The sequence below is a fragment of the Taudactylus pleione genome, unplaced genomic scaffold (assembly GCF_031769625.1).
Source record: "Taudactylus pleione unplaced genomic scaffold, aTauple2 ptg000451l, whole genome shotgun sequence".
Taxonomy (NCBI): domain Eukaryota; kingdom Metazoa; phylum Chordata; class Amphibia; order Anura; family Myobatrachidae; genus Taudactylus; species Taudactylus pleione.
This window is the reverse complement of record NW_028284853.1, coordinates 4,063,369-4,089,263: the sequence shown is the minus strand read 5'-3', so window position 1 is coordinate 4,089,263 and position 25,895 is coordinate 4,063,369. Positions and strand designations below refer to the sequence as shown.

Sequence of the window (25,895 nt, the reverse complement as noted above, 5' to 3'; positions counted from 1 at the left end):
CACAGAAAGAAAATGGAATTGACTAATAGTACCATGCTTGGTTTAACTTGGTTTGGTATTGCAGGATAATTGTAACCCTGTATTTTCTATAGAGATCTTTTATTTTATTTTTTTTCAACTCGCCTGAGTCTTTTATAAAATGGCAATTATCCAGATCAGTTTGTGTTTACTTGTATTTTAATTAAAAATGGATTTTAAACCGGTAAAATGCTTCCAACTGAATATTGTGAAAAACAGCCAGAATAACCGGAAGGGATTCTTTTTTTGTTTATTTTTTTTTTTTTGGGGGGGGGGGGGGGGGGGGTTGTTTAAAACCATCTTAAGAGAAACTACATTTGCGCAATCTTGGTGCTTGGGTTTCCACCATACAAACTGTTCAAATAACTAAAATCTGTGGTCTGAAGTGCATATCGTTACAATTTATCAATCCAAACAAGTATGTTCCTTTTTATGTGAGGCTGCTGGATTTCTGCAATCTAAATACGATTTAGTTTTTATTCTGAAATGTTAATTTTTTACTTTTAAGCATCCTCCCTTACGAAGCATCAATGGTTGCCGGCAATTTATGGAGGCAGCCATTTTATGACCTCAACTAGTAATCACAATAACGTAGCCTATTAATTCATGCAGAACCTGTGTCTCATTGCTATTAATGATGTCTCCTGGATATTATTCATTATTAGTGCTTTGATGGTGTCACTAATCTCTGATGAATTCATAGGCTAACTGTTTAGTCAGTAGTGGTTCAACATACAAAATAGCTGCAACTTTTACCTGCAGATAACAGGCGCACTTTATAGAGTATACAACTTCTATCATAAAGAACTTGGGGATCCAACAAGAGGGAGAAGGGGAAAAAAAAAATTGTGTATTCGTTAACTCCTTCAGATTATTCCATACTGAGACAGTTCATGCAGCTCCAAATGGCTGAAAGCTTCCCAAGGGCATATGACTGTTATATCTGAAAGATAATGAGAGATGTCCTATTAGAGATGGCATTCACTGTTGATGCCCACTAGGTGGCATTATCTCTTGGTATTCATATTTATACATTATACATCTTGCATACACATATTAAAAATGCCATTGTAGCAAATTTTATAGAACTTCAGAAGTTGTAAAATCATATTTAATACTTTCTCATAATAAAGATCATTCACCAAGTGAAAATATGCTGCTTCCAACATCAATTTATATTGTTAATTAGTTTAATGCTAAAAATACACTGTATGCTTAACGTACATAACACACATAATAATGACCGTTGAAAGCTGAGTTTCCATGGTATTGGCTTTTTCAAAATGCGAACCCATTTCTACAGTACAGTAATTACTGCTCAGATGGAGGTAATTGTTTTGTAGAAAAATTGTTGAAGATTTTGCTCATCTGTAACCACCTATTCTCAAGCTTTTGTTTTTAAATCACGGTGATTAAATCTCATGACCCCAATTTAAAATCTAAAAAATGCAGCTGAATGATGCTGTCCCAGAGGTATATAAATGAGTATTACCGATTTCCCGGGGCAATCTCTACCAAGCCATATAGTCGTTTTGCACACGTGTAGCTCAACTAAAAGCTGAATTCCACAAAGCTACATTTTGTTTTAAGATGATAATAAATAAATAAATTATTAAACTACAGCATTTATTTATTTTTTAAATCACCATCCTTGAACTGCGATAGCAAAGTACTGTGTTGGTACATATAGCATCTCAATATTTGTTGAAGAGGCTTGGGGAAGAAATCACTGGAGAAAGCTGACAAATGTCACTCCTGCATAACACCCTTTTTTGCCCTTTACAAAATGTTACATATTCCTTTAAATGCAGTTCTTTAGAAAATAAATCTATTCAACACAAATTGGCTTGGAATCTAGAATGTTTTAGGTACACACAGTACATTGTTTACTGGATTAAGTAAATTCTTCTAATAGTATGCATACTATATTATCTACATTATTTTCTTTAGGCATTTAAATGACGCCAATAAATAACTGCCTCAATGACGAATCTGTTTCCCATAAACATAAAGTCTATGAATACATAACAATCCATGTAGTCCTATGCCATCAAGTTTTGGCCAAGTGTGCTTACACCTAACACAGTTGGTATGACGCGGACCCTTCCAAGCTCTGCTCAGCCATTTGTAGGTCCAGATGGAAATAGATGTAGTAGTAAGAGTAAAGATATCACATAAATACCACTTTGGGACCTCCCCCTAAATTAGATAGCTCCCTATAACAAAACACTGTTGATGTCTGATTAAAACTTCAGTATATAGGAGCATCTGGACTGTATTTCATTTGTTACTTGTACTTTTTAAATGTTTTTATTCCATTAGCACAGTGGTTCTCAAACTTGGTCCCCAGGACCCCACACAGTTCACATTTTTCAGATCACCCAGCAGGTGCACAGGTGTTACTCAAAATAGGCAGAGGGGCTATGCATTGATAACTTATAACACGGGTGGCGGGCTGTAGATAGACAGTAATTAGACAATGTCTAGATCGACCCCAGATGTTAGACAGTCAATAGTTCGGTAGGTACAAAAAGTCGACACACAAGAGGTCGACATGTAAGAAGGTCGACAGGGTCAAAAGGTCGCCGTGAAAATGGTCGACACAAAAATGATCGACACATGCTTTTTTAATTCATTTTTTTAGGTTTAGGGTTAGGCACTTCAGATGAGCCAGTATCCAACGTCATTCCCTACCATCCAAGTGGGCATGGAGGGGGAATAAATCCATGTGGTAAGCGCAGCGAGCCACTATGCCCGTAGCGTGGCAAGCGAAGCGAGCCCGCAAGGGGCCGAATGGTATTTCCGCAAAAAAAAAAAAAAACATGTCGACCATTTTCGCGTCAACCTTTTGACCCTGTCGACCATTTGTACCTGTTGACCTTCCAACATGTCGACCTTTAGTGTGTTGACCTTGTGTACCTGTCAATCTATTAACTGTCTAACATCTGGGGTCGATCTAGACATTTCCTATCTAATTACTGTCTATCCCTTATACCACACCCTATGACACAGTGCCACCTACAGTCCACCCAGTATAGCTTCCAAGCAACACTCTACGCTCCTAAATAAATTCAGGTAATTTTTCAGAGGGAAAGAGGTCCAAAGCCAAATGCTAAACAGTGAACGTCAGCTAAACTACGCAATGGCCACCATCCACAGAAGAATAAACCTTTTATATCATAATTTTTCCTGTGTAATAGCCATGTTTTTGCATGTAACTTGCACAGCACTTGGCAAGAAACAAAGCAAATGTATAACACTCCATTGCATCACGCCAAGCAGGTGCTTCCGACATCAATATAAGGCGCTTTATGTAATATTGATGAAAAGGATTAGTCTTGATGCTTTCTTGGTCTTAATAGTGTTGTATGTACAGTACTCCCTACTGGAGACAGGTTGTCGGACATCAGGATATATAAATAAATGTCCAGAGTCTCATGGTCACCAACAATAGAGGAATCATCAAACCATCGTTTTTGAAAGCTATGCACTATGTTGTCCGCTTTCTCTCTCCACTCCTGAGCATTTGAGACGCTGCATCATAAACATCTGGGCTAGCTGAGGAGACACCGTTACACCAGCAGCCACCAGGTGTGACATTTGTCCAAGGCCTGTCTGAGTTATACACATGGAGTACATTAAGACCAAGACCATGCTTGCCGACTTATAATTCTCCCCGGGAGAAGCCTGGGGAGGAGAAGCAGGTGGGTGGGGGCGGGACAGGATGGATTGTGTCATTAATCCCCACCCCTCACGGGAATTCGCCACGAATGCCAGATATTTAAAAGAGGGGGCGAGGCTAAATTACGCGATTCTCAGAATCGCATCATTAGTCAATGCCCCCAATGCACGGACCTGTGGATCCCCGGTAATATTCTGCCCACTTAACTGGGAAGGTAGAATGCGGGATAAGTGCCTACCCTTTCAGGGGTGCGGGGGGTTACCCATAAAATCGGGAGCCGTCTGCGACTTCCGGGAGGGTAAGCAAGTATGTCACTAGCACATCCACAGGAACTGAGGTTATACTGAGCATATTGCTGGTTTCTGCAAACCCAAGTAACTTTTTTTGCGATAGTCACCAAAAAGCCAACAGACTCCATATAATATGGCAGCAGTACAATGGGGGGTGGCTGTTTTAGAGCTTCATAAATACCAATTGCAGAGATCCCTGTTTCACAGTTTTCCCTAATGAGCTTGCCCAGTTATCCTAGTCTTCGAACTGTATGTCCTAAATCAATTATGTAGTTTATTTAACTACTGTATTCACCTATATATGTGATTACAGTGACACATTATTTACCTGCACAGAGCTATCATTCTATCATTATGGATTTTTTTTTTTTTACTTGTCCCAAAACTGAGTAAAAACAAAAAAAAAATATTTACCCGATTTGTTTAAACTTTGTAGCTGAAACTATTACTTTTAGCATAACGCAGCGCCCCAATTTAATCTACAATCTTCTCCTGTTATGCAAATAATGGGAACCCCAAACAACCAGATGTGGATTAGTTGTGCATCAGGCTGCAATGCTTGGGGCCAGATAAGGGTTTATTTGTCTGTAATTTGGAGAACGGTTCCTAAAATATGTTGACCTTTTGACTACATCTGCCAGGTGTGGTATAATATGTCGACATTTATCATTTCAAAATGGGCATACTGACGACGTAGACCATGGCGACATTCATAGACAGTGATGAAATGTCAACATGTCGCCCAGCGGTGACTTACCTGCCTCCTGGCGGCTGCAGTGAGCACAGAGCGGCTTTCGAGTCTCGGCGCTCACGTGACTGTGACTTCACGGTCAGAGCTGTGATTTTCCAGTATTCATCCTCTATCCCAACCCTATTCCCTAACCCTCCTGCTAGTGCCTACCCCAACCCCTCCGCCGCAGCCTAACCCTCCTGCCTGTAGCCTAACCCTAACCTCCCCCTGCGGCCTAACCCTCCCTTCCACAGCCTAACCCTAACCTCCTCCCGCAGCCTAACCCTAACCTCCCCCTGCAGCCTAACCCTCCCCCTGCAGCCTAACCCTAACCTTCCCCTAGCAGCCTATCCCTAACCTCCTCATGCAGCCTAACTCTCCCTCCCGCAGCCTAACCTCCCCCTGCAGCCTAACCCTAACCTCCTCCTGCAGCCTAGCCCTCATTCTGCAGCCTAACCCTAACCTTCCCCTGCAGTCTAACCCTCCCTCAGCCTAACCTTCCCCCACATCCTAAGCCCCTGCCCGCAGCCTAACCCTAACCACCCCCTGCAGCCTAATCCTCCCTCCCGCAGCCTAACCCTAACTTCCCTCTGCAGCCTAAGCCTCTGAGTCCTGCCCACAGCCTAACCTCCTTCTGCAGCCTAACCCTCCCGCAGCTTAAACCTCCTGCCTGCAGCCTAACCCTAACCTCCCCCTACAGCCTCACCCTAACCTCCTCCTGCAGCCTAACTCTCCCTCCCACAGTCTAACCCTCCCTTCCGCAGCCTAACCCTAATCTCCCCCAGCAGCCTAACTCTTCCTCCCGCAGTCTAACCCTCCTGCCCGCAGCCTAACCCTAATCTCCCCCTGCAGCCTAACCCTCCCTTCTGCAGCCTAACCCTAATGCCAACATTCCGCCTGTGGACATTTTAACGATATCAACATAACTGTCAACACTGTGGTGTCGACATTGTCAACCTTTTGAATACATACCCCACCTCATACCCATTGCAGTATAATGGTGATCATCACAAAATCACCAAACACCTGTGTTCTTACTTTTTTCCTGTGTTATTCCTTGAGCTTTTCCCATAATTGTGTGAGTGTGTGTATGTATATATATATATATATATATATATATATATATATATTAGTGACCTTTTAAAAAGCAGTTCTAAGCCAAATACATGGTGTGAAGCTACAGCATAGTGCAGGGTTAGTGTACATTTAATTTTATTAGTTAAGTAAATCAGGATTAGGTTCTTCTTGTCATCACGTCCCCGTGTCCCTAATCCTTACTTTCCTGTCAATAATGAGATACGTAGAAGGGATAAGGAGCTTATTTTTTAGCAAAAATCCTCTTAAGCTTTGTGCATTTTGTCAGCAAGGAATAAAACAATTACCGTCACAGAATACTGTATATTTTCCCCAAGTAGCCGAGGTTTAGATGAATCTTGTGTTACTTATGAGCGTACCGTAAAGGAAATAGCATCAAATAAATAAAACAAAACATATCTACGCACCTGTGCCTAGTCCTTCCATGCCAGGAATGTCATCTCCAAATCTAGTTAAAAAATATAGGGAAAAAATTTGTTAATACTACAGATGTAATGTAATATTATATATCAAGCAAAAATGATCCGGCACTCAAATAACAAAAATAAATTGGTCCGGTGCCCCCACAAAATAGGTAACATTTCAATCCATGTTAGATTGTCATCAGGAGATACACACTCCTGATGACAATCTAACATGGATTGAAACATTGAAATTTACCACATCGTGTCTGATTTATTTGTGTGATCGAGTCCTGAGTGCCGCACCTTCTGCGTTTATAGCAGACATAGGAACTTTATAATCTCCCTCAAAATGAGTAAGTTCCGCCTGAGTATAAAACCAGTGCAATTTTTCGAACATTGTAAACCGAATATATATTTTTTTAAGAGTGGCAAGTAAAGCGGCATAATTACACACACAACGATTTTGTTACCAACGATTTTATGAACGATTTTCTGTCAGATTATCTGTCAGAATTTTTTAAAGTGTAATGAACGATTTTTTTGTACTACAAACAATTTTTGCATATTCCCTTATTGAAAATCATTGAGTTGACAAGTCTGACTGAACTACTAACTACAAACGTGAACGCGCATGAACGATTATCGTTCAAAAAATCGCTGTGTGTGTATGCAGCTTTAGAGTTTTCCTCTGTCCAGAACCCTTCTTTTTTTATTATCAGCAGTGGGTCTGTGAGAAGTTGTGGTCGGGAAGAATTCTCGTTCTGTTTCCAGGTACAGGATGTCTTCTGTAACTGTGAAATGCATTGGAATATAGATTTGTTACCAAATAGTTTACTAGCCCCAAGCTTTGGGAAAAGCATTTTATTTTAGGACTGATACAGTTAAATCGGCCATACACCAGACCAACTGTCCTCCAACCATCCAACTAGTTCAGTGGTTCTCAAACTCGGTCCTCAGGACCTGACACAGGTCATGTTTTGCAGGTCACCCAGCAGGTGCACAGGTGTAATCATTACTCACTGACACATTTTAAAAGGTCCACAGGTGGAACTAATTGTTTCACTTGATTTAGTGTGGAGACATGGAAAACATGCACCGTTTGTGGGTCCTGAGGACCAAGTTTGAGAACCTGTCAACTAGTTGGTTGGTTGGAATGAAACTCCGGTAATGCATGGGAGCAAATGACAATCAGCAATTTGCTCCCAAACACCAGAAAACATGAAAAAGGTCGTTCAGGCCAGTTGGTTAAATCTGTTTTATTTAAAAAACTTATGTGAACAACAGTTTTTGTCCGTTTTCCTTTGTATGGAAGCAAATGGGCAGCACAGATGGTGTAATGGTTAGCCTTACTGCCTCACAACAATGAGGTTATGGGTTCAATTCCCACCATGGCCCTAACTGTGTGGAGTTTGTATATTCTCCCTGTGCTTGCGTGGGTTTCCTCCGGGTGCTCCGGTTTCCTCCCACATTCCAAAAATATACTGGTAGGTTAATTGGTTACCAAAAATTAACCCGTAGGTGCGCATTTGGTAGGGAATATAGCTTGTAAGCTCCACTGGGGCAGGGACTGATGTGAATGGCCAAATGTTATCTCTGTAAAGCGCTGCGGAATATGAGTGCGCTATATAAATAACTGGTAATAAATAAAATAAATAAATAAATGGCTGATTGTCATTTGCTCCCATGCATTATCGGATTTTCATTCCAACCAACCAACTAGTTGGATGGTTAAAGGAAAGTTGGGCTGGTGGTGGCCGGCTTGACTGATTACAAAAATATCATACTGTATATGTCTTATAATTACAGTAATGCATCAAAACCTGTGTACAAGCAGTTGTTTCTGGAGACGAATGTGGGCTGACATGCAAATAGTTAGATTTACTGCCTCATAACGCCATGGCCATAGGTTCTTATCCATCCAGTGCCCTATCCTTTTGGAACTGTACAACACTGGGGAGGGCTTTTAAAAACAGCACTGTGGCCCTGCCAATGTTGTACAGTACTGATTTGAAGAAGGGGGTCACCCTTGGTGTAGACCATTACTGCTAGGCAGCGCAGAATGTTAATTTTTTTTTTGTATTTTGACCTATCTGTGTGGAGTTTATGTGTTGTCCATCCAGTATGTACATGTGGGTTTCATTTGGGTACTCCAGTTTCCTTCCAATGTCCAAAAACATGCTAGTACAGTAGGTTATTTGGCCCTGGACTGATGTGAATGATACGATATAATCTCTATACAGCACTGCATAATATGGTGCTAATATATGTACAGTAGGACAAAGCCTAGCTAATTATTTGCCACCAAGACACATCCTTTAATGAGTCCAGGGCCAGGAAAAAATATATCAATTACTACCATGGACTCTCACAAGCATAGGGTAACTGTTCTGACGCCTCTTGCTTAAAACCCCAAAAGCCAGGAGGCCTATGAGGCCCTACTTTCACAGTCTGGGCTCATACTAGAGATGTGCGGCTCAATTCTTTTTGTCAAATTAGTGCAAGTTTGAATTTATCTTATCGCCATTAAGATGCCTTTTAAATCAGAACCGAGTAGAACCGAAACCGCACATCTCTAGTTCATACTGAAAATCAGCATCAAGTGAGCTATGGCCCTCCTAACCATGACATTTAATGGGCTAGTGACAGTGATGTAATCTCTTGATGGAAGTTCTTGGATTCTTCCAATCTACATTTCCAATTGTAGATTGGAAATGTGTACATTTTAACAGAACAGGGACAGCCAGCAACAGGTGGAGATAATTTCGACCAGACTTAAGGTGCGTACACACTAGACGATATTTTGCATGATTTTCCCGATTTCGACGAATTGGAAAGACAAATCGTGCAAAATATGTGCAAATCGTGAGTGTCCAATTATGATAACGATGCCACCAGCGCACCCGCTGGTCGTCCGCCGTATCTTCAGACCTTGCCTACAGCAGGTAAGATCTGTCAATCTCGTACACGACGCACTGGAAATTGTTAAGCGCGCACGATAGATCGTTGGTCAGATTAGACACTTTTTAACACCATATCGTGTCCTGAAGTACAAGGGAGCTGCTGAGGAGAGTTCAAGGGAAATCATTCATGATATTGCATCGTGAGCACGTCATCTAGTGGGTAGGCACCTTTACTAGACAAAAACCCAGGTTGATATACACCACGGCCGGCAGATGCACACATTACCCATAGGAAACCATCAGGTCTTGAGAAGAAACCAACATGGTGTGAAATGTCAAAACTTCATTTTGATTGTCTGTTCCCCAGATGTGCAGAAATTAGAAATAGCTGCTATGTTATCGAAAAGAAGGAACCCCTCACCTGACTACCCCTTGTATCCACTGATCTGACAAGGTTATGGTCCATGGATACCAGTAAAATATTTAAAATTAGTGGAGACGCTGAGAAGTTGCAAAGGGGTGCCTCTACCCAATCGAAGACAAGGAACAAAATAGCTTGACTTGGTTCTACGAATTGTTCATGTGGCTCTCAAGGAAGAAATAAATCTAATCCCTACCCCATGTACTTACCCTAGAACGCCCCTCTTTGGAGGTTTGCTTTTAAACTGTCTGGACGCCCTCTGTTTAAATTTTGGAGCTCTCCTGGGTGTTGGTCCTAGTTTTGTTGCAGGGGCTGGAGTTGGTTCTTTGTTGACCAGTAGTGCTGTGATCTCATTTGTGTCCTTTGTGTTCATCTCTTTTGGTCCAGCTTCTATATCTTGTTGTTGATGTTGTTCTTCATCGTTCTCCTCCTCATCCTCATCTTCATTCTCCTCTTCTCCATTCACATCTTCCTCATTATCCTTATTTTCTTCTGCATTATTCACATCCTGGGGGTCGTTTTGTGCCACGGACTCTCTCCTTTTCTCCTGAACTTGCTGTCCATCAGTGTCTGTGACTGTTATGGTCGTCTGGGCATTTAATTCAAATGTTTTCGCCTCCTCAGATGGTGTGGGTTTTTTAATCCTGTAAAGGGAAAAAAACTCTATAAACACTAAAGGTCTGTCCAAGGCGCTCAATAAAATCGATGTTTGATAGAGCCACAAGCCATGAGCTGGGGAACGTTTGTGAGCACTTACAATAAACCTACATGAGATGTTCCCAAACTCGGTCCTCTCAAAGGCACCCTAACGGTCCAAGTTTTAAGAATAACCATGCTTGGGCATAGGTGACTTAATTAGTACCTCAATCTTTTGATTTAACCATCTGTGCTCAACCATGGATAGCCTTAAAACCTGGACCATTAGGGTGCCTTGAGGACAAAGTTTGGGAACCTCTGTCCTACATGAACCTGAAATGTAATGAACACAACCCTCCTGCTTAGCAGATTAAACGATTATTAGTCCGTCATTATTTCCCTCAAATAATATTTGTAAAAATTAAACATCTATGTCTGGAACCCATCCGTTAGGCTTCCAGATACCAGACTTCTGTATTAACCATTTGGAAATGTGTGGACTGAAGAGCAAGGTGTCAGTGCAGATTAGTAAGTGTCAGACAAGCTGGGTCAATGAGAGAGGAGATGTGGTAGAAATATAGTACAAATGTAGAACTGTACATTCATGCAACTGTCTTACAGGTATATTGCGCTGAGGAATGACACAGCAGTTACGTGTGTAATGCAGCTAAAAGCAGGTCTTGGTAGATACTTATCGATGTTTCCTTTTGTATGGCTCATGCTTCTGGAATTTCCCTCCACCTCCAGAATCTTCGTCTAGATTCATCTGAAATAAACCACATAGACGTGTATTTAGTTGCCTGGAACACTTGATCTTTAACAAATAAATGACTGAACCTACCTGACAGCGTTCAGATGTACGCCTGGTGGAGCTGACCCCGGGCTATGAGATTCCTGTCAAGATGCACTGAAATCATCATAGCTCATTCCGCATAACAAGGGGCGCAATTAGGAATAGCACAATTGTGATGGGTCCCTCTGCATACCGCCGATGTAGGCTCCACCCCACCCTCCAATAGGGCAGAGAACTATTGGACTGGTCCACAAGGGTTAAGATTACCCGGACTGGTCCACTAGGGTACAGATTACCCGGTGTGCCCCACTGCCTGAGGTCCAAGTTCCAGACTGTGCACTGGAATTATACATTGTTACTCTATGAGAGCGTCAGTTACTGTACCTGGTGGAGCAGGACCATGGACGAACATGGGTGCTTGGTGCGCTTCTATAGAAACTGCTCCCAAATTTTACCCTCCTGCCAATCAAAGTAGGAGGTCACGGCGGTGCCCTCCTTCTGTTGGCTGTGCGCTTTAACACAGTTCCTGCCAGTGAGTGGAAATGGCACTGTAGCTCTGCATTCATTCACTAACCTACAATGACGTGATCCCAATGGTAAGAGCTTAGATAGTTGTATTTATTTTACAAAGGCATGTATTTTGCATTTATTAGAGCTAATGCAGTTCTCACTGAGTATTAGACATTGACTGATAGTACCAGGATCCCCTATCATATGTACTATGTAGTATTTATGGACAGGATCATAATGTGCTTAATTATTATACACGTGTTACATTATACTGCATTCACAGGACTATGGTATATTCACTACGGTGCATTGTTGATATCAATCTGGTACATTATCATGCATGCACTATCAGTATTTACTATACATATTTATAAAGGGACCCAAGCCATTGTTAGCCAAGCCTATGTGGTGGCTGGCCACACCCCTTCAGCATGGGCCCCTTCCACTGCATTACCCGCAGGCAGTCCGCCATTGTATATATGTACATTTAATCCTGATTATTTTCCAAATCATATAACCACAACGCCTGAGCAAATAAATGATTGGCAATAGTTACACCATGGATAGATTTCTGCACATTGCTACACCTTTATTCTAGGATAAATTAGGTCAAGTCTGCCGAAGAGCAGATTGTGTTCAACTGCACGTCATCAACATTAATTCAACAAAATTGTCCCTCTACCTGTCCGGTCACCAATCATTTTGAACGTCTGATATTGCTTTCACTTTACTTCTGATTTTTACCTGGCTTGCATACTGTTCATTGGCATAGTCTAAACTGCTGGGGAAGGATCCTAAGATCCCTCTCCGGGAAACTGTAGCCTATAATCTAGAGCAGCTAACATTATCTAATGATATTGTAAGCTATCGGGCCAAGCTCTGAAATGCTAATCTTTTCAGAGCTTGGTAAATTGCAAAGCCACAATGTTCTATACATTCTGTAGTTAACGCAGGAGATGTCTGTGTTACACCATTCATGACAGAATGATTAAAATTGACATAATCACATCAGAATCTGCTGTGTCACTATGATATTTGGAATCTGACAGAGCGTTCGCTCTGAATCAGGGTCGGGCTTTTTTTTTTGGAGCGGCCTCTTGATGATGGTCGCGATGGTCAAGACCATTGTGGTTGGGTCTCGTTCATCGCAAGCCCCAGAGAGCTTTCGGCTCCAACAGAGCCGGAAGCCCTCCACTGAATCACTTGTGATGTCAGTGGGGCCGCCCCCAAGCGGCAGGCGTTCTCCGTTTGGGCAGCCACCTCCCCGGCCCGCCCACCAAAGGGGGCGAGCTGTCACTCAACATTGACAGCTCACCCCCTTTGGTGCCTGACCCGGAGCGACGGATTGCCCGTCGCTAGCCGGGTCTCACACATGCGCACCACAAAGCCTGCTCCGTCGTGCGAATGCGCTGTGGGCCACCATCGACCCAGTTGCGAGCGCTCAACGCTTGCGACCGGGTCTGAATCAGGCCCTGGGACCCCCTTACTGCGTCGAGACCTGCCTTTCCCCCACTGCACAGAGATCTCCATTTGTAGACAACTTGCATTGTAGAGACCATCTACTATATTGCATAGAGACTTTGCACACTTCTATTTATCAGGTGTTGTATCCTCTATCGCCAGGATCCATTGATAGCTCCTTGGGAGGAATTGGCACACCGCATTGCTGGCACTCTGAATGATTGCAGCGTCTATGCCACTGGATGCCATTTTGAAGATTTAAACCACACTTGCCTATTTTTGAAAAAGCATTCCAGGGAGATGGTGAAAGCAGCACCTATGAGCACGGCAGTATCGTGGGCGTGTACTGCTACATCTGAGCGGTGTGTCATAATACTGACTTACATCCAAATGTAAATGAGCCCCTAAGCAGTTAGTAAGCTCTACTTGGTGATGAAAACACACTGCTACTTTTCAGGGCTTACTCATGTATCGTGTTTTACAAGGGATCCCATATAAGGCCACAAGAAACCTTACATGAAAATTTCATGTAGCCTTAGGGATCATAGGCCCTGATTCAGAGCCGAACGCTCTGACCAGAGCGCTCGCTCTGAATCAGGGCCCACCTCCATAATTATGGAGCGTCCTCCTGGACCCACAGCCTATACGAGCGTGCAGGTTGATGGTCGCGATGGTCTTGACCATCGCGACCATCGCCACTGCGAGCCGAAGCCTGCGGTTGAGTTTCTCAACCGCAAGGCCCGGAGTGATTTTGGCTCTATCAGAGTGATGTCAGTGGGGCCGGCTTCTGACGGTAGGCGTTCCCTTGGGAACGCCCCCGTCTTGGAGGCACGCCCCCGGCACGCCCACCAAAGGGGGCGTGCTGTCAACCAACATCGACAGCACGCCCCCTTTGATCAGACACAACGAGCGAAGGAAAGTCCTTCGCTCGTCGCGTCCCGCGCATGCGCACGATGGAGCTCCCTCCGTCGTGCGCATGCGCAGTGCACACCATCGACCCACTTGCGAGCGGACAGCCGCTCGCGAGTGGGTCTGAATCAGGCCCATTGTGCCTTAAGGGAAATGGCACTGATTATACCATTTGAATGTATATATCTCTGATTTATTTTTTGTTTTCCAAGTGTATAACAGCTTTTTAATGGCAATCAGGGAGATTGGCAGACTCTTCAGGGAGTCAGGGAGATTGCTACTATTTCAGGGAGTCTCCCTGACAATCAGGGAGAGTTGGCAAGTTTTGTTTATAAAGTATTACTATTACTGGTACCGATCGTTTTGCAGGGTACCAGTCACATATTTCTGGGTCCTACAATAGAATTCTTTTGTTTCAGCCAAAAATAGAGCTGAGTATGGTGAATAGGTGACATGATGACTTTAACAAGTACAAGAAAGTTTTCTCCGCTAATGATAGTTTAGCCACTAGAGCTGCTGTTCCTATTGGAATGTACTTATTTAGTTTCATTTTACCTCAGGGAAAAAGCATTAGTCTTCCCCCTTGTTATTTTAGTTAGACATATATTATTAATGACGCTAATACTGTATGATAAACTCTGTGCAGAATAATTAATGTTCATTTATGTTTAGTTATATCAGACATAGGCACCCTATCCCTCGCCAGCTGTTGTGAAATAACAATTTCTGTTTTTCCCTGCCAAGCAGATGGTACTGTAGATTTGCTGGTTTACTGTTTAGGTTTTCTATCTTATCCACCCATTATTTTTATTTTACAAGAAAGAACCCAATTTAAAGAAAAGCACAGTTAAAGTATTCCTGTTTCAGTTACACAAACTGTGGGTGGCCATTTTGTAAAAGCCTGAGATTGTAGCCCATCAATTCACTGGGCACAGTGGACACAGTTGCTCAAATATCATAGGGGGAGATTTATCAAAACTTGGAGAGAGATAAGATGGGGAGAGGTAAAGTACCAACCAATCATCTCCTAAATGTCATTTTTCAAGCACAGAAGCTGATTGGTTGATACTTTATATTTCTCCAAGCTTTGATAAATCTCCCCAATAGTCTGATTTAGTATAAAACACTTTCAAGTCCTTTTAATCAACTGGCCAACTTTTAACAAGGGGGGTGTGAGCCGCTCCCGGGTGTCACCCGCCGAGGGGTGACACCAAAGTGCCGACTCCTTCTCAGTGACAGGAGCTGGGTGCTGCACTGTAGCATTACATGCAACACTCGACCCCTGACACAGCGAGGGAGCCGGCATTGCATACAGAGTGGTCCCTGGGCAGTCTCGGAGTGAATGAAACGGGGGTTTGAGCCACGAGGCCACGCCCCTACTCATGAGGCCATGCCCCCTTTTGCTGGTGCACGACTTTGCAGAGCGCACTACAAGCCTGCCCTCCCCTACCCGCACTGGGCATCACCAGAGGGGGTGACGCAACTGTTCAACACGTGAGGGAAGTAGGACAGATGTACTAAGCTCTGGAAAGTGATAAACTGGAGAGTGATAAATTACCAGCCACTCAACTCCTAACTGTCATTTTTCAAACACAGCCTGTTACATGACAGTTAGGAGCTGATTTGCTGGTAGTTTATCACTTTATAATTTATCATTTTCCAGCGCTTAGTACATCTCCAGAACACTTACATCCTACTCGTTTCCCTGTTGTAATCCATTTATTTTATGTGAAACAAACACATTTCATATTAAGCATCAATTAAACTACAAAAACATCTCTAATACAGCAGAACAATTCCCCGACTTACGCATCCCAAGAAAACAAATGACACATAGGGGGGTTATTTAATAAACATATTTTTCTCTATAGATAATTTATTTTTTCAAATTTATTTTTTACACCATATTTAATTGAAGTTTGCTGCTGGGACAGTAAAAGTGAAAACAGGCTGTCCGGGTGAGCTCATCTGTTATTGTGGGTTTTTTGCAGTGACGTGCAGTGAGGTCAATGGCTGGGAAAGCACACATGTACAGTATAAAACACAGTTTTTATGTCAAAACTCTGGAGCATGACAGGCAGTATGACGGGAGGCTCTGCCTACCCTGATTAGACATCCCTATTTTTCTGTTATGCTGTTCTGCGCATGTGCCGCTTCAGCACCCCAACGGTGGGCACATCCATTCATGCCTACAGCCACACATCTTGCAGGGAGAACATCAGAAGAGACTGCTGCAGTTGCAGCTCAGTGGCAGTAGCCTCCCTCTCCAGCCCAGCGCTTTGCCCTCTGCTGCTGCTGTGGGGAGCGGCCCGCTGCTGCTGCAGGGAGGGGGCCCGCTGCTCTGTGTTGGGAGGGGAGAGGGAGGGGGGCTGTGTGCTTGTCTGCTGCTGCGGGGGGCTGTTGTGTGCCGGGAGAGGGAGGGATGCTGTGTGCCCTACTGCGTGGGGGGGGCTGTGTGCCTGGGGGAGTTGTGCTTGTATAGTATATATACTGTACAGTGCCTACACTATGAAACGTCATTGTGGGCGAAATGTACTAAAGGGTGAAATGCGGTCAAAGTTCTGAAAACCCCTGTTTTCTGAGTTTTGGATGCATTTCCATATGTACCAAGATCTGGAATGCAATGCATTCCGGAGCTTGGACCCGGTGGGTAACGCCATCTTTAACATGTTTGTCTGGCGACCATATTGTTTGGTAGCAATAAAGGTAGTTCAAACAGTTGACTTTTTGAACTACCATTATTGCAACCAAACACTATGGGGTAGATGTAATAAGCTCTGGAAAGTGATAAATTGGAGAGTAATAAACTACCAGCCAATCAGCTCCTAACTTTACAGTATGTGTTTGAAAAATGACAGGAGCTGAGTGGCTGGTAGTTTCTTTATCACTCCAATTTATCACTTTCCAGAGCTTAGTGCATCTGACCCTTAGGCTGCCAGACAAACATGTATTTACTAGCCTGCCCATCTTGTGGCAGACACTCATCTTGACAAAGGTGCCGCAGTTCCCCGAAAAGCGTTTAAAGAGTGTCAAGTGTATTGGGGTACAAGGTCCTATACATATTTACAATACCATTTGCATAAATACCTGGGTTCCATCTTCTGCAGTGCAGTGGTGTGCTACATCTACATCTTACATTTACATGATACGGACACTCCCCCTTGTGTTTTTATAGCTTATGTTTGAAACTCATCAATGCATTATAAGTTTTTTATTTAGTTTTATATTTCCTTTGGAGCATTTATGCTATCATATATCCAATCCTGGAGGGGATCCCAGACGATGTAAAAAAAATGTTATGAGCTTTTCACCGTCCTGATTCGTGTAAGCATTCATGTAAGAGTTTGCACTGTGTACCCTGTCCACCGCATTCGGGTGATATTACGGAAGTGGGACGTCTGGATTTTGGAAAGGGACTTGGACACCATCTTCCTATTTACTGTTTTGGACAATTATTGGGTGTTAAACATCCCAAGAATATTACACTATTGTGTGTTTTTTATCTTTATATAAAACGAGCTGTCAAACGGGACTGAGCGAGAATTTGGAAAGCCGTTGATGAGAATAGTGTCAGCTGGAACAATCCTTAGCGCAAGTGGTGTCACTGTTTTTATCTGTATATATGTATTTGTGAGTTGGTGACCTTTTTGTGACCCACGCTGCTTTGGAGTACAGCGCCATAAGTTTGATTGTTTGTTTTTTTCCATTAGAAGAATACAGCCATCTAGAGATGTAGTTATGTTTGTTTAAAAAAAAAAAAGAGATAAGTATCACTACACGGCTTTATTTAAATATTATTAGGAGAAAACTCCTATTAGCATCAGTGGGGGAAGCAGTGAGTTTAGTAAACAGTGAACATCCTGAGAAAACAGAGATTTCCCCAGGCTTTTCACTGCAGTTAAATATGTAGAAAACATACAGTAAATATTAATATCTCCAGTAAACATAATGGAGAACTTAGATAATTTACGGGGTCTATTTACTAAGCAGTGTTAGGAGACAGAGTGAAAAGTGATAAGGTTCCAGCCAATCAGCTCCCAACTGTCATCTCACAGCCTGTGTTTGAAAAATGACAGTTGGGAGCTGATTGGCTGGCACCTTATCACAGACTTATCACTTTACACTCTGTCTCCTAACACTGCTTAGTAAATAGACCCCTATGTGTACTAAATAGACCCCTATGTGTACTAAATAGCCCCCATCAGGGGCGTATTAAGAGAGGAGGGGCCGGTGTGCAGTCTCTGCCCGGGGCTCCTCCTCTCTCCCCGGTGGCCGGCAGCGCGCTGAACGCAGCAGTAGACTCTGGGCATTAGCAGAGCCTACTGCACATGCGTAACCATACGTGCCTACTTTTGAAAAAGCATTTCAGGGAGATTGTGAAAGCAGCACCTATGAGCACGGCGGTAAAGTGGGCATGTACTGCTACATCTGAGAGGCGTGTCTTCAAATTGATTTACATCCAAATGTAAATGAGCCCCAAAGCAGTTAGTAAGATCTGTTTGTTGATGAAAACGCACTGATACTTTTCAGAAAATACATGTAAGCATTGGGATCATTGTGCCTTATAACCAATGCAGGGAAATTATACTAATGATCCCATTTGAATGTATATATCTCTGTTTTTTCTTTTATATAACAGCTTCATAATGGGGGTAAGGTGAAATGAGGGAGATTGGTAGACTCTTCAGGGAGATTGCTGCTATTTCAGGGAGTCTCCCTGACAATGAGGGAGAGTTGGCAAGTATGTGCGTAAGTCACCGGGGAAATGGTGCAGCAGCCATTTTCCTGGCGATTTCCATACTGCACATGTGCAAAACGCTGAGTAAATGGCCACGGCGGCCATTTTCCAGACAATTTGTACAGTGCTGCTACCACCGATGCTAAACTCCGGAGAGGTAAGTATTAAAAATATGGGTGCAGGGTGTGTGGTAAGGACACCCTGGACCCATGGGCCTGGGTGCACCGTGCACTCTGCACTCATTATAGATATGCCTCTGGCCCCCATAATCGCTAACCGCAAGAGAAAACACCAATCAGCGCTAGGGGATTGTTCGCTAACAGCCAATCAAAAGCAGTTCACCAATGCTAGTGACTGTCATCATTCATATGCCCTATTGGCAGCTGCACCTGATCACCCCCAAATCATACTTGCCAACACTCCCTCATTGTCAGGGAGACTCCTTGAAATAGTAACAATCTCCCTGTCTCCCTGAAGAGTCTAGTAATCTCCCTGATACCACCTTACCCCAATTATGAAGCTGTTATATTAATAAAAAACAGAGATTTATACATTCAAATGTGATCATTAGTATCATTTCGTTGCATTGGTTATAAGGCACAATGATCCCTATGGCTACATGTATTTTCTGAAAAGTATCAGTGTGTTTTCATCAACAAGTAGATCTTACTAACTGCTTTGGGGCTCATTTACATTTGGATGTAAGTCAGTATTATGACACGCCTCTCAGATGTAGCAGTACACGTCCATTACATGTATGACACGCCTCTCAGATGTAGCAGTACACGCCCATCACATGTATGACACACCTCTCAGATGTAGCAGTACACGCCCATCACATGTATGACACGCCTCTCAGATGTAGCAGTACACGCCCATCACATGTATGACACGCCTCTCAGATGTAGCAGTACACGCCCATCACATGTATGACACGTCTCTCAGATGTAGCAGTACACGCCCATCACATGTATGACACGCCTCTCAGATGTAGCAGTACACGCCCATCACATGTATGACACGCCTCCCAGATGTAGCAGTACAGGTTCACATTACCGCCGCGCTCATAGGTGCCGCTTTCACAATCGACCAGAAATGCTTTTTCAAAAGTAGGCACGTATGCCCCAAATAATGTGGCATATATGTGTATTTTCCTGGTCTGCAAGTGTTCATAATACACGCTTAACTACCTTGAATTATTCCCCCACACCATGGCCACATTTTTTCTGACGAAAATCAGATTATCAGACAATCATAATCATAAGCATACATCCAGCATACATCCAGCATACATCCAGTATACATCCAGCATACATCCAGTATACATCCAGCATACATCCAGTATACATCCAGTATACATCCAGCATACATCCAGTATACATCCAGCATACATCCAGTATACATCCAGCATACATCCAGTATACATCCAGCATACATCCAGCATACATCCAGTATACATCCAGCATACATCCAGTATACATCCAGCATACATCCAGCATACATCCAGTATACATCCAGCATACATCCAGCATGCATCCAGCACGCATCCATCATACATACAGCATACATCCAGCATACATCCAGCACGCATCCAGCATACATCCAGCATACATCCAGTATACATCCAGCATACATCCAGCATACATCCAGCATACATCCAGCATACATCCAGCACGCATCCAGCATACATCCAGCATACATCCAGTATACATCCAGCATACATCCAGCATACATCCAGCATACATCCAGTATACATCCAGCATACATCCAGCATACATCCAGTATACATCCAGCATACATCCAGCATACATCCAGCATACATCCAGTATACATCCAGCATACATCCAGCATACATCCAGTATACATCCAGCATACATCCAGCATACATCCAGCATACATCCAGTATACATCCAGCATACATCCAGCATACATCCAGTATACATCCAGCATACATCCAGTATACATCCAGCATACATCCAGCATACATCCAGTATACATCCAGCATACATCCAGCATACATCCAGCATACATCCAGTATACATCCAGCATACATCCAGTATACATCCAGCATACATCCAGCATACATCCAGTATACATCCAGCATACATCCAGTATACATCCAGCATACATCCAGCATACATCCAGCATACATCCAGCATACATCCAGTATACATCCAGCATACATCCAGTATACATCCAGCATACATCCAGCATACATCCAGTATACATCCAGCATACATCCAGTATACATCCAGCATACATCCAGCATACATCCAGTATACATCCAGCATACATCCAGCACGCATGACAATCTGTAGGAGCATTCTTTCACCTTTGATTAAAGGACCCTCTCTACAATAACACTAAGTGCATTGTTATTACTCTCAATAAATTAAAATAAAGTGTAAAAAAAAGAAATACTAAAATAATTATAATGATAATAAAACTCATATTCAGACACGCCACATAAACTCTGGGCCTGATTCAGAGCTGGACACTATTAGCGCTCGCTCGTTCAGAAAAAGGGGCTGGCTATTCAAATGAACCGTTCGCTCTTTGCGGTCTGTTCACGCCTCTATGTCTGAACGAGCGCACAAAACATGCGGCCGTTTATTTGATAAAAATGCCCCCTGGCCGCTCGCATCATACGTCATGTCCGCTATTTAATAGATTAATCGAGTACATCGAACAGCGTATGAACTGCTCGCTATTCTTGTGGCTGGTTTTTCCTACCACTATATTGCGAGCAGTTCTGACTATAAAACAACCAAGTGGCGTGGTCAATGACGCTGCTGTATTAATTATGCACACCCATAAATCGCCCGTTTTGACCATTAAGCATTCTGATCTCCACTCCCCGTTTTTAAGCACCTTCCCCTGTTACCACCCACATACGCCTCCTCCTGTCACTCAAAATAGCAGGCATTCGCTATATAGCGAACAAACGATTTCCGGCCGCACTGACTGGTTCGCGCATGCGTATTAAAAACCGTACGCATGCGCAGATGGGCGAACATCGCTCGGAACGAGCGTACTGCCGCTTACGAGCGGCTCTGAATCAGGCCCTATATTCAGAACCACTGACTTTCATCAGCTTTATGCTGTAGTGGTATTTGTAGATAGGGACATATGGTTATATAGGTATATTAGACAAGCAACATAAACTCCTGTAAATAATATCTGAATAACAAAAACACTGAGGGCCTGATTCAGACCCGCTCGTGAGCGCACAGCACTCGCAAGCGGGTCGATGGCTGGGCAGTGCGCATGTGCGGCGTGCGCGGGCCCCTTAGCGAGTGAAATTTCACTCGCTGCGGGACTCACTACAAGACGGGGCGGCTGTCGATTGTGATTGACAGCTTGCCCCGTTTTGTAGGTGTACAGGGGGGTGGCTGGACAAACGAGGCGTTCCCGAAGGAACGCCTGCCGTTTGTGGGCGGCCCTACTGACATCACCCGTGATGTCAGTAGTGAGCTTCTTGCTCTATTAGAGAATGAAGTTCACTGGGGCTTGCGGTGGACGAGACCCTACCACAAGGGTCTCGTCGCAAGCCCGATGGTCGCGACCATCACCTGGCCGCCCGCTAAAGCTGTGGGTTGTCACCCACAGCTAAGCGAGCGGCCTGGAGGCCGGCCAAAAAAAAAAGGCCGCCCTGATTCAGAGCGAGCTCTCACAAAGAGCGTCCGGCTCTGAATGAGGGCCAGAGTCCTGAGGTCATTGCTTATGGCTCATCTGTTCTTCTGATATCATTTAGGAAAGCTTGTGTATAATCAGCATTAATGTTTCCCCTCCTGTACATGAACACTTAAAGCAGACGTCATGTCAGATTATTGTGAACTGTATAAAAGCACAAAGCCGTATGGTCATCACCCTCGGTGACGGGTAACATCAGGGGCGTTTCAAGAGACGAGAGGGCCCGTGTGCAGTCTCTGTCCGGAGCCACCTCCTCTCTCTTCGGTGGCCGGCAGCGCCGCACTGGTAGACTCTTGGCACTAGAGTGTGCCCAGAGTCTATAGCGCATGCGCAGGTTACCGTGAAAATGGCGCTGCGGCCATTTTCCCTACTGTGTATGTGCAAAACGCCTGGAAAATGGCCGCGGTGCCATTTTCCAGGAGATTTTGACAGTGCTGACACCGGCGCCGACATTGGACTCCGGAGGTAAGTATTAAAAATATGGGTGCAGGGTGTGTGGTGTGGGCCCCCCTGGACCCAGGGGCCCATGTGCCCACACACCCTGCACCCACTATACAAATGCCCCTGGGTAATATCCATATAGGTTACAGCCGAGGGTAACTTATGCCGTATATATCGTCCCACTTGTCGCAATTACTACAATCCGACATGTGACCCATCTAGCTGGAAAAACATGTAAACGCATTCGCTTCCCTAAAAGCTTCTATCTCGCCTGCGTCCAAAAGCAGAAAAGACGGAACATAAATTGGGCTGGCCGAAGGCCTTAAGCCAGAGATTCCCAAACTCGTCCTCAAGGCACCCTAACAATCCAGGTTTTCAGAATATCCAGATTTAAGCACAGGTGACTTAATTAGTTCCTCAGTCAGTTTGATTATACCATCTATGCACAGGCATGGACAGTTAGGGTGCCTTAAACACATGATAGTATTTGTGATATGTGGATGCAGGACCTACAGATTCTTGCAGGCTGTCGGAAGTAGAGCCTGAAAACTGATAGTTAGGAGCTGATTGGTTGGTACTTTATCTCTCTCCAAGGCTTAGTACATCTACCCCATATTAAGTCTTACATATTCTGCCTATTGAATGCTCTTTTGTACTAACAGCACTCTCTCCATAGGACTCCTTGAGCCCATTTTGCAATGGTCTTAGCTCAAACTGAACATACCACACACAGGGAAAGCACCTGTGCCTCTTAACCCAAAGGTGAATTCAAACATGCTTAGTACCTACAGCGTAGGTTTTACTGATGTAAAGTTTAAATGTCCCATTACTACTCATCAGCCTTAATAATATTATCTGCATTACTGACAATAGTAGCACGAATACTGTGTAAACTAACATTAGTTTGATGGATACTAGATATAACACTAGACCACAGCTTCTAATATGAGAGGTGCTCATTTACACGGAATTCTCCTTTTCACAGATTACTTTGTACTTTTCACACATACATTTGGCAAGTCTATAAATACTCATCAGGTTCATCATTACCAAGTATATAAACACATGCCATAAATGCACAGGGACATTGAACCTGCATTAGAGTCTAATCAACTTTAATATATATATTAAACCAGGGATTCACAAATTTGGTCCTCAAGGCACCCCAACAGTCCAGGTTTTAAGAATATCCATGCTTGAGCACAGATGGTATAATCAAAATGACTGAGGTACTAATTAAGTCAATTGTGCTTAAGCATGGATATCCTGAAAACCCGGACTGTTAGGGTGCCTTGAGGACCAAGTTTGTGAAACACTGTATTAAACATATTTTATACAGTTAAGATCACACATAATGGATAAGCCCTAAACCCAGACAAAAGCAACACACCATAAAGACACAATAATAGTAACATTGTGATGTGTTATTTAACACCCTTAACTTTAAAATAAAAATAAAATGGTAAGCTTGCTAATGGTGCAGTATTATTTTATATATACCGTTAATCATATCTAGTAAAGATAAATATTTCTTTTAAGCCATTATTAATCAGCCAAGATAAAAATGTATTACCCATTTCATATTGAGTTATTTTAATCTTAAAAAGTTAACACAAGCTATTATTATCATTGCGCTTTTATTCATTTGTTATTCTATTTACACAGGAATATCAATTTATGATTCAAGAATTTCTAGTTGCGTACAGATAAGTGGTTTATTAATTAGTAATAATTTACTTAATATTATATAATTTTAGTCATTATAATCACTCAAGGTAAAATAAAATATTACTCTTCTCTCTCTCTCTATATATATATATATATATATATATATATTTGCAATTTTAAAATGTGTCGCCCACTGTATTCCTCTGTTTCTTTTGTAAACCTAATCCTGTAATCTTATACAAATTATATTTCAGCAAATAAACTATAACATAATCATTTTACATTTAGCTACAAAACACATTTTTGGAATTTTTTATTATTTCTCTCCAATACCTGAGCGTTTTATAGAACATTTCTGTGGGTTATACCTAAATGTCACTATATGGAATGGAATTGAATCTATTAATCCAAGTGGTCAAATTCAAGAAAGAGGAAACAAGGGTTTGCATTGTTATAAAGCAATAAAAAAAAAGGTCATACTTACTGTACGGGAATGAGATGTCTTGTTGCCTGGTCTATTTTAAACACAACAAGCACTAATTAAGTTGTGCTCTAAAGCAGGGGGAGCATATTAATAGCTACTTAGACCAGCTCGCTGACATCATTAAGTACTGAGCTCTCATACACACGTCTGAGGCCACAGCTCACATGCATTGCAGATTAACGTCAACCGATTACAATTAACACTGATAGGATGACCCCAGAACCCCAAATATGGCTGCAGCCTGTAACGTAATTTGATCTGCTGAAAAGTAGCGGTAATGTAGAGTTTTTTATGCATTCCAATATAACAGCAAAAATCCCAATGAAAGCATACAAGGTATGTTGATAATAATGAGAGATGTGCGGGTCCGGTTCTCAGAGAACCGACAACAACAAATACATTTAGGAGTTCCGTGTCGAACTGAGTCCGAGTTCGGAATCACTTTGAGGTACCGAGTCAAACCGAGCCCCTGTTCGGATCTTCCCGTGGTTCGGAACACGGATTAAAAACCAAACTCGAATTTTGGATTGCATGCTCACATGTCAAAATGACATCATTTTAGCTGTCTTTTTAATTTAATATACAGATTCAAAACCAAAACACGAAGGTGAATCCGTATCCAAAACCAAAACACGGGGGTCGGCGCACATCTGTAATGATGAGTAATTGTTGCACTCTCTAAGTAGTGGATGTTGCAGGGGAAGTGACAGAAGGGTTGCATTTGTCTGCCATATTCCTTTCATATGCCATATAATCAACCAAGGATTGTCGTGGAATGTGCCGTCACTGATGGGCAGGCTGAACTTGTTGGATGGGGAGCACCCTCGTGTTGCCCCCATCCTCAATGCAGACAGGTAAGCTGAGCAGGCGTTCTCTAGTACGTGATCCATAGAAATGTCAATCCCGCACCAGTATTGTAATTGTATGGTGTCCAATGGCATAACTAGGGTATTTGGAGCCCAGGGCAAGATGAAACATGGAGCTTACCCCCTCCCCCCACCCCCCGATGTGTGCCTACAGAA

The 25,895-nt window shown here is 43.0% G+C and overlaps 1 protein-coding gene across 1 annotated transcript; it reads right to left on the bottom strand.

Annotated features, from left to right (window-relative positions):
• Positions 1-304: 304 nt before the first annotated feature.
• LOC148505522 (uncharacterized) lies at positions 305-24,953 on the bottom strand. The gene is made up of 5 exons (XM_088448082.1): positions 24,874-24,953; positions 10,873-10,942; positions 9,750-10,185; positions 6,223-6,263; positions 305-961 (listed from the first exon to the last, which is right to left on the bottom strand). Exons 2-5 carry the CDS (start codon positions 10,940-10,942, stop codon positions 885-887), a joined length of 624 nt encoding a protein of 207 aa, XP_088304208.1. The 5' UTR covers positions 24,874-24,953; the 3' UTR covers positions 305-884.
• Between the last annotated feature and the right edge of the window lie 942 nt (positions 24,954-25,895).